The sequence below is a fragment of the Rhineura floridana genome, chromosome 14 (assembly GCF_030035675.1).
Source record: "Rhineura floridana isolate rRhiFlo1 chromosome 14, rRhiFlo1.hap2, whole genome shotgun sequence".
NCBI classification, from domain to species: Eukaryota; Metazoa; Chordata; class Lepidosauria; order Squamata; family Rhineuridae; genus Rhineura; species Rhineura floridana.
The window spans coordinates 21,274,906-21,293,874 of NC_084493.1; the positions used below are offsets into that span (position 1 = coordinate 21,274,906).

The window sequence follows — 18,969 nt, forward strand, 5'->3', positions numbered from 1 at the left end:
TACAGCCCTGCACCTTTAGATAGTCATGGTACTTCAGTAGTGAAGCACACAATTGACATTTTTCTTCTCCCCTGCCTCTGCTTCCATTCTGTGCTTTACAACTGCTTCTTCATTTCTGACATGTTAGAGCACAAACAAAACAGGTTGCCAGTATTAATTTTAAAAAGGAAATTTTTAAACTTAACACAGATCATAAAATCATCATGCCTATAGAAATAAAATGGGTTCTGCTTCTCCTGGCTTCCTTGGTGTTCAGCCTATTCTGGGTGGGATTGCAGTGATGCTTCTCTTGAAGCAGAAGGTCTGGAGTTTGAGTGTACTCCTAGATCCAGGGTTCCTTCTGGTGATCAGGTGAGAGCAGTGGCCCACGCGTTGTTTTTTTAATGAGCTCTGTGTTATACGCTGCCTGCTCTCTTACCCATTCAACAGCTGGAGCAAAAAATATTCATTGTAAATGCTGACATCACCAACTTACATGGCCATTGTTGCAGTAGAATTTGTACAGTTTTGAATTCGCTGGAAACTGACAACATCAGTGCCCATTCAACAAATGGGGTGTGTGTTATTTTATTTATTTATTAAATTTATATCCCGCCCTTCTTCCCAGATGGAGCTCAGGAGTTACTGTGATCAGGTCCATGGCTGCAAATTGTCTGTTGTACAGCAGGGATAAATTGTGCATCAGAGGGTGACAAGTGCAATAAATAGTTACTCAAAAGTTGAAAAAATGGGGGGATGCCATCCTGTCTCATTCCTCATGCCAGCTTCAGTCATTTACCCAGGCCCTGCTTTGGGTACCCACTCTGGCTAAAGCGCTAGAAGCAGTGCCTCTGCATTAGCTGCCCCAGGCTGTAGAGCTGGGGTGGAGAACTTTTTCCCCCAGCTGGAGGGCCACATTCCCTTCTGGGCAACCTTCCAGGGGCCATATGCTAGTGGTAGGCAGGGCCAGAGGCAAAAGTGTGCAGAGAGAATGTGACGTTTACCTTTTTTACAGTAGGCTACTTTTTACACACACCCCTCTTTATTCTCTGTCCAGGCAAGCAAAAGCCATTATCAGCATTCAAGGATGCATTATTCCAGCCAGGCAAAATCACTGAAGGAGGGTTCAAGCAGGACTGGTGTGGTTTGTGGTCTGGGGACATCCCTGAAGGCCAGACACAGAGGCCTGGAGGTAAGCGTATCCACAGAAATACTGTGGGGGGGGGCAAGGATAATAGTACAGGAATTTTTACAGCAGGTCATTGGCAACCCACTCCACACATTACGTTCATAATTCTGGGAGGGGGTGTTTCTCCCTTGGACACCCTTGCCGGGAAGGCTGCATTTGCCCCCACCCTCAGATTCCCCATCCCTGCTTTAAAATGGTATTTCCCTAGAAATCTGCAGTCCTTCCTCCTTGCTGTCTTTTTAGGAAGGATTGCTACCTGCCAAACACATCTTATCTATTTGGCTTTTGGTCTTGCCAGCAAGTCTGTTCAGCTTACTCTCCCCCCACCCCTGCAAGAGGAACTCTGTGCTATCTTTCAGATGCTTGATTTTATACTGTGGTTTAATAATTCCCTTCCCTGTGCTGTCTTGACCCTTGGAGGCGTCGGAGAAATGTTTTTTTAAAAAATGTAAACACATTGGACTGCAACTCTGTTTTACACACTTATCTGGGAGAAAGTCATGGGCAGGAGCACTGTCAGCAACATTTAGTCTCAGGATGGACAGTTACGCAGAGGTAAATTTATTTTTACGTATTTCGTTCTATTTATGAATTCCTTCCAGCAAGACATCGCAAAGCAATTATGGTTATGGGTATGTATTTATTAATATATTACTGTACTTGGCACTTTACAGAGTGGAAAAGGACCCTACTCCGAGGAGCATACAATCTAAAGCCTGACACAGGGGAAACAACAGAGGAAGGAGAGGGTGGGATAAACAGGGAAAGAATGTGTTGGTTAAATGTGCTTAGGCTTGGTTGCAGAAGTGGAAGTGTTGCTCTGGCACGTTGCGTCTGTGTTTGCCTCTTACATGAGCACATTTCCACAGAGTGAGTGGAATGCATGGAGGATGAGCCATGGGTCTGCAATGCATGCACCATCTCTGCTTGCAATGTCCACATGCTCATCTTCATGTGTGCACGGAACTTACATGTGTGGTCAGGGATTTTCTGATGATGCCTAGAGGATTCTATGAGCATGATTGGAAGCCTGTTTTCCCAGCATCTATGTGCATGTCAAGCTGAACACATGGCAGGGGGGGCTGAAATGGTGTGTGTGATCTTTTATCCCCCCCCTTTCCATATGTTCAATATGAGGGGTAGAAATATTCAATGCATATGCACCAGAGTTAAGATGCATGTGCATGTACAGAGCTGGAATCCCATACACACTTACTGCGGCTGTATATGCCATACATTTAAGTGTCCCTCCAAAGAATCCTGGGAATTGTAGTTTATCCCTCGCAGAGCTGCATTTCCCATCATCCTTAACAAACTACAATTCCAAGGAGTAGGGGATGCTTTAAATGTATGGTGTGTAATTCAGCCAAGCCCCATTGAACTCAGTAAGAGTAAACATATAGGGCTGCAATGTTAAATGCAGAAGCCCCTCTGAACACAGCACTGAGTAAACACGCCTAGGATTGTGAAGCAAGGCTACAGCCCTATACTTATCCTGAGACTAAGGGCTCATCCAGACGACTGCAAAATGTGTGACATGCCCGCTATGTGTATTCATTATTTTTCGGTTGTCCTGAGGACATTGCGCGAAAAAGTGCTTTTGCGTGTGGTTAAATCTGCTTTCGCACAACTACGAACAATGCGATATAAGTCACACTGCACTCAGTGGTACCTACTTCTGAGTACAGTTGCATGCACACTGGATTTATCTTCCAGAGATCCAAGCAAAAATAGGGACAATTTTTTTAAAGTATTTAAAAATAATATTAAAAGAGGTAAATTCGGGCCTATAGGTTGTGGCTGATTCAGAGTAGATCCATTGAAACTACAGGACCTAAGTTATGTCTATTAATTTCAATGGGCCTACTCTGAGTTTGACTAGCGTTGGATACAGACCTATGACAAGAAACTGGGCCCGTCCCTGATCAATAGGGAAATCCGGCACACGGGCGATATTCAAGAAGGCGGCAGTGCGGCCTCTCGGAGGGCATGGCTTGGGGCGGTGGGGTCGGACCCTTGGAGATCGCAACGCCAAGGTGCAAGAAGGGAGCGAAAGGGAGACATGATGTCTGTGAGGGAGCAACGCGAAGGGAAAGGAGGGGGAGATCCGGGGAGATGGGCGGGCACAGCGACTCCGCGCCGGCGGGCTAGCCCGGCAGGCAAGCTGAAGCTCCAGTCGGACCGCGGCCTCTGGGTTGCCGTCAGGAGCCAGGTCGCCATCGCGGCTCAGCACGACGCCCGGCAGCTTTGCGCGGGGGCGCATTATGGCGCGCTGGCTCCGCGATCGCCTCCTTTTCCGCAGCGCCAAGCCCGTGCCGCCGCAGCCGGATTATACGGAGCAGCCCGACCTGTTGGCCGCCTACCGCCTGCAGAGGGAGCGGGACTTCGAAGACCCCTACGCAGGGAGCGCCCCGCCGCCCTCCACCACCGACGGCCGCCGCTGCCGCTCGCCCAGGCGGCGCCTCATCAGGGTAGAACCGGCGGCGGCTGAGACTGCAGCCGCTACCTCCGGGCCCGGCGATTCCTTGGGCCAACAAGACAAGGTTTGATCGTCCTCTTCCTCGGTGGGCCCTTGTGGCGGGGCGGAGGGAACTTGGAGGCGGGAGCACAGTTGTTAGAACAGGAGGTCTTTTTTAAAAAACAACAACACTATTTCACGAGGGGGAGGGAGCTTTGGCTTCAGCCCTGTTTAGTCAGAAGTCGGGTCCTATTGTTGTCATTGCGGTGTTAGTCCGTTTCAGCAAAACCCAAAAGGAGCCTTTTAAAAAGACTTCTTAAGCCTAGGCGGCGATCCCAGACACCCTTACCTGGGAGTGAGCCCCATTGAACACAGTGGGGCTGACTTCCGAGTCAGCGTGTCGTTGTTGAGACTTCAGCTTTCATGGGCAGGGGCCCACCTCACCAGAAGTGTTGTTGTTGTTTGGGGTCCCTGCTTTGCATCGAAATGTCACTGGCTACCCCTTTTATCTCATGGCTCCCTTGGCACCACCGGGCACAAGGTTTTTCTGCTGTAGCAACATATGTCTGTCTTCCATTAGAGCAGGGGTAGCCAACGTGGTGCCCTCCAGAGGTTGTGGGACTCCAACTCCCATCAACCCCTGCCAGCATGGCCACTAGTGAGGCATGATGGGAGCTGTGGTCCAACAACATCTGGAGGCCATTACACTGGCTGCCTCTGCATTATGGGGCAGCGCTTTTGCATCTAAGAGCATTTAAACATAAGAAGAGCCCTGCTGGATCAGGCCAGCAGCCCATCTAGTCCAGAATCCTCTTCTCATATTGGCCAACCAGATGCCAATGGGAAGCCTGCAAGCAGGACCTGAGCCCAACGGAGCTGTCCTCACCTCTGATTGCCTGCAAGTGGTATTCAGAGGAATACTGCTTGTGACCGTGGAGGTAGAACATGGCCATTGTGGCTAGTCACCATTGACAACCTTCTCCTCCAAGGCAGCTTTTACACTGCACTTTATTCCTTTATTCTGACAATTTCTCACCTGCGCATTATATTTGATCTTTCACACGACATGGAATTCTAGTGGAATATAGTGCAAGTTGAGTGCTTATTTTTGTGATAAATACTAGAAATAATCCTTTTGCAAGCCTGGGAACCTGGGAAATCACAGGAGTTTTTTACTAGCTGCAACTACTGACGTGACAGGCATCCCAGCATGCATTGTGTTCCCACCTTTTAGGTGTGTAGGTTTTTTTCCTTGCTTGGGTGTGTGGGAGCAGCAGCATTTCCGACACACCCCTCTGTGTCTATACAAACTAAAAAAAAAAAAGTCAGATGCTAAAGGGAGAAGAGTTGCATGGTGATGGGATGAGATCTTAGACCTCCTACACAGTGGAGAACTACAGTATGTATGTGTATGATGTGAGGGACAAAAACAAGACATTCATGTGAAAGACAGTTGCGTGAAATGCAGGTAAATCCGCTGAAAAATCTGCTGTTCTTTAATGCAACAGGTACTGCAGTGTGAAAGGAATTGTAGAAATAGGGACAGAAGTGCTACCATTTTAATCCTTTAAACTAACACAATAAGCCCCATCTCTGAAAGCAGCCCAAGAGATGGAGACTCTAGTCACTCTGGTCTACCAAAGCTAATGCCACCCTTAGTCAACGCTGTTAATCTTTAAGGTGCCGCAAGATGATTTATTCATTTGCTTTAATTGTTTTTCCCTGCAAATCTAAGGAAGCTTCTTTTTTTCTAGCACAGGAAGCAGCTTCTGTATGGAGTGAAGGATCCGACTCAGGACATACTCAAAATTGGTCACTGGGAGATACAAAGAAGGAAAGCCCCCCCCTCTGCTTTTTTCGATGGTAGCCTCCACCTCACCCCTCTCCATCTGCCTCCAAGCATTTGGGTTGTTCCTTTGCGTTTAAGCAACTGCCACAAGGCCTGCAGCCTGCTGCACCCATCCCACCACAGTGAACGGCAATAACAAAACAAGCCCATTCTTCTTATGTGCGGAGCTGAAGTTCCTTTCAACTTGTTGTATGGGTTTAAAACAGCCAGTGTGGTGTCGTGGTTAGAGGGTTGGACCATGTAGGACCTGGAAGACCAGGGTTCAAATCCCCACTCAGCTGTAAAGCGAACTAGATGACTTTGGGCCAATCACCGTCTCGAGGGTTGTTGAATAGATGAAATGGCGAGGGAGAAAACCATGAACACCAACTTGAGCTCCTAGAGGAAAGGCGGGATATAAATATAGCAATAATAGTAATAATAAATAATCCCTTTGTTGCTATCATAGAATAGTAGAGTTGGAAGGGGCCTATAAGGCCATCAAGTCCAATCCCCTGCTCAATGCAGGAATCCAAATCAAAGCATTCCCGACAGATGGCTGTCCAGCTGCCTCTTGAATGCCTCCATTGCTGCAGAGCCCACTACCGCTCTAGGTAATTGGTTCTATTGTCGTATGGCTCTAACAGGACATTTTTCCTGATGTCCAGTGGAAATCTGGCTTCCTGCAACTTGAGCCCATTATTCTATGTTCTGCACTGGGACGATCGAGAAGAGATCCCACCCTCCTCTGTGTGACAACCTTTCGTGTACTTGAAGAGTGCTATCATATCTCCCCACAGTCTTCTCTTTTCCAGGCTAAACATGCCCAGTTCTTTCAGTCTCTTCTCATAGGGTTTTGTTTCCAGTCCCCTGATCATCTTTGTTGCCTTCCTCTGAACCTGTTCCAGTTTGTCTGCATCCTTCTCGAAGTGCGAAGACCAGAACTGGGCGCAGTACTCAAGATGAGGCCTAACCAGTGCTAAATAGAGGGGAACTAATACTTCATGCTTTGTCTCTTCTATGCTACACAGTCATTTGCCGTTGATGGTTTTTTTATCATAGGAGTCTAGGAAGCTGTCTTATACAAAGGTGAACCATTGGTTCATCTCAGCATTATCTACACCGACTGGCGGCAGCTTCCCGTGGTTTCAGAGAGGAAACACAACATAAGAACAGCCTGCTGGATCAGGCCAGTGGCCCATCTAGTGCAGCATCTTGTTTTCACAGTGGCCAGCCAGATGCCCATGGGAAGCCCACAAGTAGGACCTGAGCACAACAGCACTCTCCCTTCCTGCTGTTCCCAGCAGCTGGTATCCAGAGTATCCAAACAGTTGAGATAGAACATAGTCATAATGGCTAGTGGCCATTGGTAGCCTTCTCCTTCATGAATTTGTCTAATCCTCTTCTAAAGCCATCCAAGTTGGTGGCCATCACCACCTCATGTGGGAGTCTTTTCTGGCCCTATCTGGAGATGATGAGGATTGAACATGGGACCTTCTCTATACAAAGCGTGTGCTGTGCCACCGAGCTACTGCTCTTTCCATTGATGGGTTGCTTCAAGACCAGGCAATGAATGTAATTCTTACAATGGCTTTCTGGGGCTGGCCTCTTTGGCTATGTACCCAGTGCCTTTGCATAGATTTCATTTATTTATTTATACCCCACCTTGCTTTCATTGGAGAGCCAGTGTGGTGTAGTGGTTAGAGCATTAGACTATGACCTGGGAGACCAGAGTTCGAATCCCCACACAGCCATGAAGCTCACTGGGTGACCTTGGGCCAGTCAGTGCCTCTCAGCCTTAGTGGGAGGCAATGGTAAACCACCTCTGAATACCGCTTACCATGAAAACCCTATTCGATAGGGTCGCCATAAGTTAGGATCAGCTTGAAGACAGTCCATTTCCATTTTTCTTTCATTGTGAAATCAAAGCAACTTTCATTAGGGTTCCTAGGCATATGATACAAATCCTATTTACTCAGATGTAAATTCCACTGAATTCCATGGGACTTACTAGTATCTAGGATTGTAGCCCCCAGCCTGCTTAGCTTCAGCACGGTTGCAGCAGCACATTTGCCTATTCCCAGGGGAAAGCTGCTAATGCTTCTGTTGTTATTGTTGGATGGGATTCAGACTGTTGTTATTGTTGGGTGGGATTCAGTCACATACCGACAAATTCAGATTTCCGCAATTAAAAGTTGATTTGCAGCACTTACGCAACAAACCCCCTTCCCCCTCAAAAATGTAATCGCTTTCTGTGATAATGAAAGTAACTGGGAAATGCACTGGAAAGTGTGGAATAGTATTTGCTTGCTGGAGTGTCATCTAAACTCTCCCTGCAAACAAATCAGAATGAATGCCCAACAAGTAGCTGACATCATCTAAACTCTCCCCGCAAAAGGTTCAAGATGAATGCTCAATAAACAGGTCATCTGGAAGTAGCCCTGCACTCTTGCTGGTCCTGCTAAGGGGGAGGGGACATAGGTCAGTGGTAGAGCATATTCTTTGTATGTATGCATGTATGTCCTATCTCTGGCATCTTCAGGAGTGGTGGGAAAGACTCCTGTCTGAAACCCTGGAAAGCTGCTGCCAGTCAGTGTATACAGTACTAAACTAGAAGGACCAGTGGTCTGACTCTGAATAAGTCATCTTCTTATCTTCCTAACTAACCAAGTTGTCTTCTCCCTTTCAGATGATGATTCTGGAAGACTATGCTGATCCATTTGATAGCAGACAAGACATTAGTGGTCCAACAGAGGAGCAGGAAAGGGTGAAAAGTGAAGGCTACATGGAACCATATGAAGCTCAGAAGTTGCTGGCAGGTAAGGTGCCAGTTAGATGTTTAGCCTTCTCTAGTGCTGATCTCTCATGTCTGGAATGAGCATTTTGTCCCCAACATTGAAGAGAAGGCTTTGAAATACAGAACACAACCTGGTACCTTCCAGGAGTTTGGAGCACAGCCTTCCATCAGCTCCAGCCAGCAAGGCCAATGATCAGAGACAATGGAAGTTGTAGTCCAAAACATCTGGAGAGCACTGGGTTGGGGAAGGAGGACCTAGTGCAAATAAATCTATTGTATTTCATACATGATTTTTCTTTCATTAGCTGGCAATTTCCCATACTCAGCATTTCGTTCTGTAGTGTTGGCTTGTTTATTTAATACATTTCAGTCTTGCCTTTCAATTCATTGTGTTTCTAGGATGCCTTCCATGCATTCAATAAACAAATAAAAAAGTATAAAACACACAAAACAATAGTGCCATGCTCATTGCTCGTGCTGCTGGTTTGTAGTTTTTGATTTATGACATTTGCCATTTTTGATATTATATTAAGTTGCCTTGAAGGTCATATTTTTTAATTTACTTACTTACTGCATTTATATTCTGCCTTTCTTCCAGAGAACTGAAGGCAGAATACACAGTTCTTCCTCCACATTTTATCCTCACAACAACCTTGTGATGTAGGTTAGGCTGAGAGATGGTGACTGATTCAAGGTCACCCAGTGAGCTTCATGTCCGAGTGGGGTTTGAACCTGGATCTCCCAAGTCCTAGTCTGACACTCTAACTGCCACATCACACATTTGGCAGAAAGGTGGCATATACATTAAAATAAATAAATGTGGGAGGATGCAATCTCATGCTTGAAGGAGCTTCCCACCACCTGCTCCTCGCCATGTCCATAAACAGTTTTCCCAAATACGAAAGTCAAATGAATGGCCACAGCTGGCTTTTCCTGTTACAGAATGCTAAAAGCAATAAGCAGCAGGATGTTAGGATGCCTCCAGACTGCTATTATTTTGGGGGAGGGATTTGAGCACCTACCAGAACTTTAGGTTTCTGCAATTAAAGTGGTCTGTCACCCTAGCGCAACAAATCCACTTTAAGAAAAGCAATTGACTTTTTGTGGTTTGGGAAGTGACAGGCAAATGCTCTGAAAATTGTGGGATGAACAAATGAGTGACAGGAAGGCATGTAAACACCATGCAAGGAAATCAGGATGAATGCAGGATGAATACTTATTGTCATATAACTGCCCCCTAAACAGATTGGACCAAATGCTCAGTCAAGTTTGGATATAATCTAACCACCACATAAGCTTTGTGCAGTCAGGATGAATATTCAGCATTCAACAGGTTGTCTAAAGGTGCCCTTATTCAAGTATGGTATAAAAAACTGAATTCGGATGTAGTTTCAGATTTTACATGTGAAATCCCAGATGTGCAAGGTTGGAATCGAGGGAGAGATATTAAAGCAACCTTGCATTTTAAGCAATAGCCATAGAGTAGGAGTTCCCAGACTGTGGTCTGTGGATCACTAGTGGTCCATGAGCATCATTCTGGTGGTGCATGGCGTATCTGGATTTGTGTTTGAAGATGGGAGATGGCACATCCATTGCACTGAAAATTTGTGTTGATATTTTAGTGCTTATTTTATTTCTTATGTTGTATTTTATAGTAGTATAATTTGGGTTCTAGAGAATTACAATTGCTACAACAGGTAGAAAAATCATTAAGTGGTACACCAAGGACCTCAGCAATTTTCAAGTGGTTCATGGGGGGTGGAAAAAGTGGGAACCTGCCATAGAGGCAAAAAGGATTTGCATTGCAGGTGAGTGCATGGAAATCCATGCAGATAAGTGAGTGGGCTGGGGCAGGACTGCAAGAGGGACAGAGCTCTCTATCCTCCTTCTGCTAGCCTGTGGGTAAAATTTTCTTGCAGGCTAGTTATTTTTGAATTATTTGCAAGGTTATTTTAAAGTGAACTCTTTCCTTCTTTGCTACCAGAGATTCAGAAGACCGGCTCCAAGGATGGGCTAGCTGTTCAAAAGCCTGTGCACTTGTATGATACTCCCTATGAAGCATCTGAGAATGGAATGGACTCAGACCTCCAGCAACCATCTGGCTTGCAGTGCCGTTACTCGTGGCTGCCTGAAGATGATGAGCGGCCGCCAGAGGAATATGACCAACCCTGGGAGTGGAAGAAGGAGCGGATCTCCAGGGTCTTTGCAGGCAAGTAATGAAGTAATGTATAAGTTAGGAGAAATTCACACTAAAATGCTGAGGAATTTTTGTGAGGACTGTTTTTTAAAAAAATCACAAATGTGCAAGCTGATGTGGCAATGCGTAGAACTGAATTTAGATGGGAAAAGTGAGAAACCAAAATCGAAAGATTCGCCCATTCTTAACAGAATCTGCTTCATGGTGTTTTTTTTAATCTGTGGGACTGTAAGCCAAACTAAATGTTATGTCAGCCTTCCCCAATCTGGGATCCACCAGATGTTTTAGACTACAGCTGCCATTATCCCTGACCATTGGCCATGCTGACTTGGGCTGATGGGAGCTGTGGTCCAAAACATCTGGAACACACCAGCTTGCAGACGGCTGCATGGCTGGATGTCCTGATGTCTCCTGTACGTAGCTGTGGGAGCTGGCAAATAGATCTGAGCAGCCCTTGGGAAATGGGTGTTAAACGCTTTCCCATCCAGCATTTTATGCTAGCCATTCGTTCACAAGGTTGCCATCCCACACCCAGGGCATCATTCTGCTGTCTGGGAATATCTAGCCAGCCTCCCTCCAGAATTCTTTCTTATCTCTCCCAATGATTTCTCCAGTTGAGATTGAAGGAATCAAGGATTTACCGTGGCCCCCGCCTGTTGGACAGCTTGATAGCTCTACTAACCACTTGGGTGCTGAGGAACCACCCACCCTTCAGAGCATCAGTGCCAGATGCCTGCCTACAGACACTCCACCAAGGCTCCAGGACACCAGTACCAGCCTCCCGGACTTCGCAACTCTGACCAGTCACCTGGATATCAGTAGTGGGTATCCTCAAACCACACAGGCTTTGGAATGGGAATATGAGTGTTACTCCCATTGAGATAATATCGCCAAAGGGTCTAGGCCAGGGGTTTCCAAACTGTGGTCTGTGAACCACCAGTGGTCCGCCAAGTTCATTCAGGTGGTCTGCAGACTGCCCACATTAAATATTGATTTCAAATTGTGTTTTTATTGCTTCTTGTCTTTCTTATACTCTATTTTATTGTGTTACAATATGAATTCTATGGAATGCAAATTGTGATATAATATAAGAAATACAAGAAGCAATATAAATACAATGAAAACCCAAAATCTAATTAATCATCATCATCATACAGCATCTAGCACAGCACATTACAATTGCTACAAGAGGCAGAAAAATCATTAAGTGGTCCGCCAAGACCATCAGCAATTTTCAAGTGGTCAATAGGGGAAAAAGTTTGGGAACTCTTGCTCTAGGCATTTGCATTGTGGCAACTGTCATGAGTTGCAGGACAACACAGGATCCTGAGAATCTTTTCTTTTAATCTTGTATTTAAAGATTGAGTTTCTAGTCCTTATGATTATACAGGTAAACCTGAGTGTGTAGGTAGCTCCTACTTTAAAGGCTGAGGGCTGCACAGTGCCGTTCTGTGACTGATTGTTTTACTGGATTCTTTTTTTAAAATAAAATAAAATAAAATAAAAAAATCAAAGTAGCCACAAGTGGCATCAGTTTGCATTGAGGAATGGAAGGGGCTGTTTAATCCCTTCCTGGCCAGCAATTTGTCCATGTAAAATTTCCCCACCCCCTGGTGGTAAGCATGTGTGGTCCCCCCATCTTTTCCCCATTGAGAGGAAAAGCAGTTGGGGAGATGTGCGATTCTGAGTGGGTAAACAGTTGGCAATGGAAGGGTTAAACAGCCCTCCTCCTCTTCTCCCCCCCCACCGCAGTCCAATCCTCTGTTGAATCTGAAGCTACCTACAACTTCTTTGTGGTTTTAAAAAAATCGGGGCCAGACAATCATGGAAATAGACATAGCATGTGAGTTGGCCTTGAGACACTAGAGAGGGTCAGAATGGGGCCTCCAGTGATTACAGAGTAGATTTCTTGCATGCAACAAGCCTCCCAGATTGTATTATGTGCCTTGTGGCGCAATCCTGTGCATGCTTATTTGGAAGTAAATCCCACAGTGTTCAGTGGCACTTTCTTTCAGATAAAAGTGTACTGGATGGCAGCTTAACAGCTCAATCCTCTGCATGTTTACCAGATAGGAAGCCCCACTGTGGTCTCCTGTCACTTTTCTCCATTCTCCTCCCTCCTTGTCCTTTTGCCTCATGCCCTGATGTTGCAGGAATCTTAACTGCTGCCTCAAAAAGTTCTTAATAAAAATGAGAGCAACACATTTCTAATTAAATTTACAATGAGAAAAAAATGATACAAGTTGCATTAAAATATGCACATTGGCCCAGTTTAGTGTAATATCAATGTTGGGGTCTACAGATAGCACAGGGGTAGCCAATGTGGTATCCTCCAGAAGGTGTGGACTACAGCTCCCATCATTGACCATGCTGGCTGAGGCTAACAAGAGTTCCAGTCAATATATTTGAGGGTACCCTGTTCCCTCCCCTTGAGATAACAGAATCTCTTGATTTTACAGTGCAGAGTTCTAGATTCCTTGCTCTACCTTGTCAAGATAAAGGCTTTCAGGGAGTGCTGAAAGGTGCCAGGAAGTAATGAAGCAGACTGTTTGCATCACTTCCTGTAGGAAGGTGCCTTTCCATGTCTCAGTGGGAGCAGCCATGAGAGATGGGGATTGAACTAATAAACACAGTCTTTGGGAAAGGAATGTTGCTCAGTGGTAGAGTACATGCTTTGCATGTGGAAGGTCCCAGATTCAATCCCTGGCATTCCCAGGGAGGGCTGGGAAAAATTCCTGCCTGAAACTCTGGAGATGCTGCTCTCATTCAGTGTAGACAATACTGGGCTAGCTGGACGGATGGTCTGACTCTGCATGAGACAACTTCCTAAGGGTTGTTTCAAATATAGTGCTGAATTAAAGTCATTTGGTGGGATACTTGTTCCACTGGTGAAATGTTTTGTGCTGGCAGAATGTTGTTGTGCAAGAGAAAGCATAAGCACGTTACTGGTGATTTTGTTGTGCAGTAGTTTGCACAGTTAGTTGTACAGTGAATTCCTGCTAGCACAGCTGTTACCCCGGATTCCTCTGTTGTGCAGCATTTAAAACTCGGTTGCCTGCTAGTGCAAGACCCCTTGTGCTAGCAGACAGAGAACACTGGATGCAGCCCTGTGTTCCTCCACACATGGGCACCCACAATTCGCTCTTTGTCCCCACTATAAAGCAGGGCTCCCAAGGTTCTTGCACTTTTCCCCAATCTGTGATCCTCTCTTACAAGTCACTCTAGTTCTCCACCTCGGGACCCATCACTACGTTGTGTTCCTTATTTCATGCACATTGGTGTGTTTCCACCCCAAGGCAAGAGTACGGTGAAGAACCAACTGCCGTCTTGCACGGAGAAGAGGAATAGCGCATGCTGGCTGAGCATGGAGCATGGCTTAGCTTTTGGTGAACGTGTCAATCCCACTTTGCCACTGGAGAGCCAGGCGTGAGTAGCTCGGGTGTGGGAGAGGGGAGGCTGGGAACACTAGATACCTCCATTGCATGTCGTGTCAAGGCACCCTCAACACCGCACCATTGATGCCATCCAACTTCTTGAGCTTCCTACATTGTAGGAATAAGTGCCTGTGAATTTCAGGAAAACTGTTTTGGCCCCTTCTGTTGATAGGGACACCAAGTGAGCATCCAGCCCCTGAACGTTTCTTGGGCCTATTGGGTGGGTATAGCAGTAGCCAATAACAGACAGGCCCAGGTAGAGATGGTGAGTATCTAGACAAGAATGGCAGTTGTAAATTGAGCCCCAAAAAGAGACTCATGAGACTCTTAAGGGCTGATTTATTGTGGCATAAGCTTTTGTGGATTAGAGCCCATTTCATCAGATGCATAAATTATACTCAGTTGAGTAGACTGATGTGGAATAATACAATATATCTGTTCATACATGTAGAGACGCATACACACAGAGGGGTGTGTGTGTGTGTGTGTGTGAGAGAGAGAGAAATGCAAACATTGGAGCCCAAGGCCATGATATCCAAGAGGTATAATCTGCGACATTTCTATGCAAAGCTCAGATGGATACAAGATGAGCGATAACCACATACGACAGCAGTAATCGGCAATTTACAGTTTTCTTAGCTTTGCTGTGCTAATTCAACATCTACAGCAGGGAGACAACCTTTGTTCCAACTGAGTCCTAAATAAATCCAATCAAATTCCCTTGTGATTTCTTGATCAGCAATTTCACACTTGATTCTCCCTTTGGAGCTTTGTGAAATGTCAAAGGTGCCATCTGCTGAAAGGTGCCCTCTATGTGTACGACTGCCTCTGGATGAAAGGAAAGCCAGGGGTATAGAGGCATGCGGACAACTAATTCTTATTGTGGTGTAGTGGTTAAGGTGTTGGACTACGACCTGGGAGACCAGGGTTCGAATCCCCACATGCCGTGAAGCTCACTGGGTGACCTTGGGCCAGTCACTGCTTCTCAGCCTCATGAAAACCCTATTCATAGGGTCGCCATTGGTCGGAATTGACTTGAAGGCAGTACATTTACATTTAGTTTATTGGTAATTGGATGAGTATCCCGCATCTCCAGCCGATTGTTCCTGAAGCCTTTCTATAGGGATATGATTGAACGTTTTCCTCCCTCCTCTACAGGTGGTATCACGGGACTTTGAGCCGAGTGGATGCTGAGGGGCTACTGCAACTTTGCAGAGAAGCCAGTTACCTGGTGCGGAACAGCGAGAGCAGCCACGATGCCCTCTCCCTTTCCCTCAAGTGAGTGAGTGAGTATGGACAATGCTGTACGCAGCATGCTGTTCTCAGCTGATGAAAGTTCAAGTTTTATACTGAATTTTAAGTTGCTGTAACCTGCCCTGTGACCTGCTGGTAAAGGGCGGGTGATAATAATAACAATCAAAAGTTGTTTAAGAAGTTTCATTGGGAAAGCCCTTCAAAGGATGCAGGAACAAGTTGGATCAGCGAATGGGGCCCTGCCACTCAAATGTTGCAATCTGGACTGGAGTGTTTTGGTCAGGACAGCCAGGACCTATTCCAGGATACTCCATTCCACCACCCCCCCCCCCAGTTTTCTATTTCCTGACTGTCAGTCAGCAAGTGCAGAGCTGAATTGCATTTCCGAAAGCAATTTGCCTCAGTTGACTTTGTTTTGCAAATATTTTTCTTGCAACATTTAACATTTTGAATGATGCTATATTTAAAAGTGTGTGTAGGGGGAGCAAGAGGTAAAATAGTGAATTTGGAAATACTGAACATTATGTCCTTTAACCAAGATGCAAGATTAATTTTTTTAGCATTCCTCCAAATAATTCGTTTTAGAAATCAATTTTTTATTCAATTAAAAAAAAGTTTCAGAAAACAGATTTCAAATTGATGCAAAATTCCATTTCATTTCTCCAGAAGGCCTTCTCACAGGTTATGGTACCGTAATTTCAGGGTCCAAGAGCATGGTCTGAAGATACACTATACGATAAAGTGCTAAGCCTAAGCAGGTCTAGGTCTGGTCTGTTGTGGATGCGAGACCAGATTGCCTGGGAATAATATGCACATCATCTTAAATCCTACGATGGAAGAAAGGCAGGATTTACCCAAGTTTTTGAAGAAGCTTCTTTCGTAGTACCTTCCAACTCAGACTCTGTGATCAGGGGGGAAAGACCTGCATGTGGTTCAGTGGCAAAGAGTGCAGTAACATGAGACAGGGCATTGTTGTTGCCCTGTTTATGTAACTCCCAGGCAAAATCAGACAGTCCCCCGTCTTAGCTGTGTTCAGGGGCAGTGTTTAAGGGGAAGGACCGTAGCTCAGTGCTAGAAAAGGACCCCAGGTTCAGTCCCCAGCATCTCCCATGTAGTGGTGGGAATGTCCCAAGTCTGAAACCCAGGAGAGCTGCTGCTGGTCAGTGCAGACAGTGTTGAGCTAGGTAGAGCAACAGCTCTGACTCAATATCAGGCAGTTTCCTGTGTTCTTATGTTCAAACATTTATTTTAGGGTTGAATTGGAGGAAGCTTTTTTCAGGGGTGGGGAACCTGTGGTGCTGCAGATATTGCTGGACTCCCATCGGCTCCAGCCAGCATGGCCAGTGATTAGGGATGATGGGAGTTGTAGTCTGGTGACATCTGTGGGGCCACAGGTTCCCCATCCTTGCTTTAATCTGTTGAACTGACCCATCCTTCTATGGTTCCTTCCCCTAGGAGCAGCCAAGGCTTCCTTCACATGAAGCTCTTGCAGACTGAAGACAAGAAATTTGTCCTAGGCCAGCACAGTCCACCATTTGACAACGTCCCTGAGATCATCCATCACTATGCCAGCCACAAGCTGCCCATCCAGGGAGCAGAGCACATGTCCTTGCTCTATCCGGTCACCATGCAACCCTCCAGTTGCCTTGCAGCTGAGCAGTGACTTCTTGAGGAGGACTCGGGATGAGCGCAGCTTGGCTGGGAAGTGCATGTGAGCACTAGGACAAGAGAGGAGCCTTTTTGGGGGGGGGGCTCCAGATTGCAGTTGCTTGCATGGGGTCAGAGGTGTCATGAGGATGGAAGTTGTAGGTAGCCGAAACAGAGCTCAGATCCAGGGAATGTTCTGTCCTCTGCTCTGCAACCATACTTTTGCATGATGGGATTCCAGGCCATCTCTGGTTGGGCACCAGTTAACTCCTCTTGGCATCATCAGGGCAGGTCCCCTAAAGTAGAAGATCAGCTCTCAGGTTGGAAGGCTTGGAATGACAAAGTTGGATGCCACATTGAGGGTGAAGGAGTCAAGCCCTCCTGAACTGCTATGATTCGCCCCCTCCAAAAGGCCTCAATCATATCCGACAGGTGCTCCTTCAGGGCCACTTCCAGCATGCACTTATTTCAGATGTTGCCTGTGTGAATGAGGCATCACAGATTAAGTGTTCGTATCATTTGATGTCACATCAAACATGGTAGTCAATGGAGGCAGCTGACACGTTTTGACTGAGAATCGTAAAGGGACAAGAGTGGGAACTTGCAAATGTGCAAACCAGCTGCCCACAACTTGCTTGGAAGAGTGCTTCCTTGTCCAACTGGATTCACAGCTGGCTCATCTCTCTTTTGACCTCCATTAGCAGCAACTTTATTCCTTGGCCAAGAGATGCTGGCAGTTTCCTGTTAGCAGATTTAACTATCCACAGGATTTCACACTGGCAAGTGGCTCTGACTGGCCGCTGTTTGACAGGGCCCACCTCCCCATTGATTGGGAGAATGAAGTTGGTGACAATGCCTCTCCTGACTTCAACTGTATGTGTCAAATCTGGGGAGCTGTCCTCAGGTGTGTTAAGAGGCCCACCTACAATTGGCTCTTCTGATGGCTGGATATCTGCTCATCTCTCCGCTGCTACTGCTTCCAAAAGGCCCAAGGTGATCTTACCAGCTACCCTTCAGGCAGAGGTTCAGTGAACTAAGAGAAACGGTGATAAGAAAGATAGAGGGGCCATAGCTCAGTGACAGAGCACATGCTTGGCTTGCAGAAGGTCCAATCCCAGGCATCTCCAGTTGAAAGGATCAGCTAGCCCAGGTGAAAGGGAAGATCCTGGAGAACCACTGCTTTTAGTAGTAGTGAGCAATGCGGGCCAGAAGGATGGCTAATGTGACTTTGTATAAGGCAGTTTCCTATGTTCCTGTGATAGGAGTATTTGCATGTGTCAGGATCCCTCTTATTATGAATTTGCCCAGGATGCATTGTGAAACCCTCATTTGGTACTAGTCAGGTGGTCTTTTGTTTCTGGCGTCTTTAAACAAATAAAAAAATGAATTACATGGAACACCTTCATGGCTGTTATATATTCTGCACTGTTACCCATAAGCATGTGCACCTCAGGCTTATCTTTGCACGCTCTTCCTCTCTTGACCCAGCTAAGCTTATTTGGTAGCAGTGGAGAGTGAACAAAAACTCTTTCTTGCACAAGAATGTACAGTCTAGTTCTTACTGCTGAAAGAACTGGGATTCTATAAATCTAGATCTGTTTTTTTAAAAATAATTGGCAAACTTGTCATTTGGGTTTGTGTAAAGATTCCAGATATAATAATGAATAGAAATGCTGTGGAGTCTTTATTTGCAGGGTGTTGTTCTGTTGGCAGCTCTTAAACTGTCCAACAGTTACACCTTTCTGCTCAGGATAATTCAAGTTCTCATCAAAATCCTTTCTAACTACATGAACATCACCAGCCAGGGCCTTGAGGTAGTCATAGCTTTCCTTCGTGAAGAGGTTTCCAGTGCAGAGAATGTGCTGATTTTTCCCTGGAACCAGCAATTTCTTGAAATGTCTTAACACAGCCTTGTCGTTGCATTGCTACCAACCTGCTGGGTTAAAAATGCTGGACATGTGGATGGTGAGACTTCGTCTAGCTACATGCATGGATGAGACTCAAGATTTGGCAGCATCTCCTGTTCAGGCATCCCTCATCTTGGACTTGTTAGACCCAATGAGCTCCACTTCCTTCTCTATATCATTTAAATGTACCTGGATCCTGACAGATTGTTGCAGTTGCTTGCCCATTGATTTCTAAGTGTATTGGCACACGTTGCAACAGCTACCAGGACATCACCAGTC

At 46.0% G+C, this 18,969-nt stretch overlaps 1 protein-coding gene across 7 annotated transcripts; it reads left to right on the forward strand.

The window, feature by feature from the left end:
- The first annotated feature begins 1,034 nt into the window (after positions 1-1,034).
- Positions 1,035-18,197, forward strand: LOC133370039 (SH2 domain-containing adapter protein D-like). 7 transcript variants are annotated; one of them, XM_061595958.1, is made up of 8 exons: positions 3,625-3,711; positions 5,386-5,489; positions 8,144-8,273; positions 10,236-10,460; positions 11,063-11,269; positions 13,745-13,874; positions 15,041-15,160; positions 16,592-18,197. In XM_061595958.1, the coding sequence occupies exons 2-8, from the start codon at positions 5,487-5,489 to the stop codon at positions 16,797-16,799; spliced, it is 1,023 nt and encodes a 340-aa protein (XP_061451942.1). In that variant the 5' UTR covers positions 3,625-3,711; positions 5,386-5,486; the 3' UTR covers positions 16,800-18,197. The 7 variants fall into 7 exon arrangements, with proteins under 7 accessions (XP_061451940.1, XP_061451945.1, XP_061451941.1 ...); XM_061595959.1 differs by having other exon boundaries at positions 3,629-3,711; positions 5,381-5,489; XM_061595956.1 differs by lacking the exons at positions 3,625-3,711; positions 5,386-5,489 and adding an exon at positions 1,035-1,171.
- Positions 18,198-18,969: the final 772 nt, after the last annotated feature.

Excerpts from the sequence above, each read along its gene's own strand:
- LOC133370039 (XM_061595955.1), top strand. The coding sequence starts at position 3,433 with ATGGCGCGCTGGCTCCGCGATCGCCTCCTTTTCCGCAGCGCCAAGCCC. Across the intron at positions 8,274-10,235 it reads AGCTCAGAAGTTGCTGGCAG|AGATTCAGAAGACCGGCTCC; the intron begins GTAAGGTGCCAG and ends CTTTGCTACCAG. Across the intron at positions 13,875-15,040 it reads TTGCCACTGGAGAGCCAGGC|GTGGTATCACGGGACTTTGA; the intron begins GTGAGTAGCTCG and ends CCTCCTCTACAG.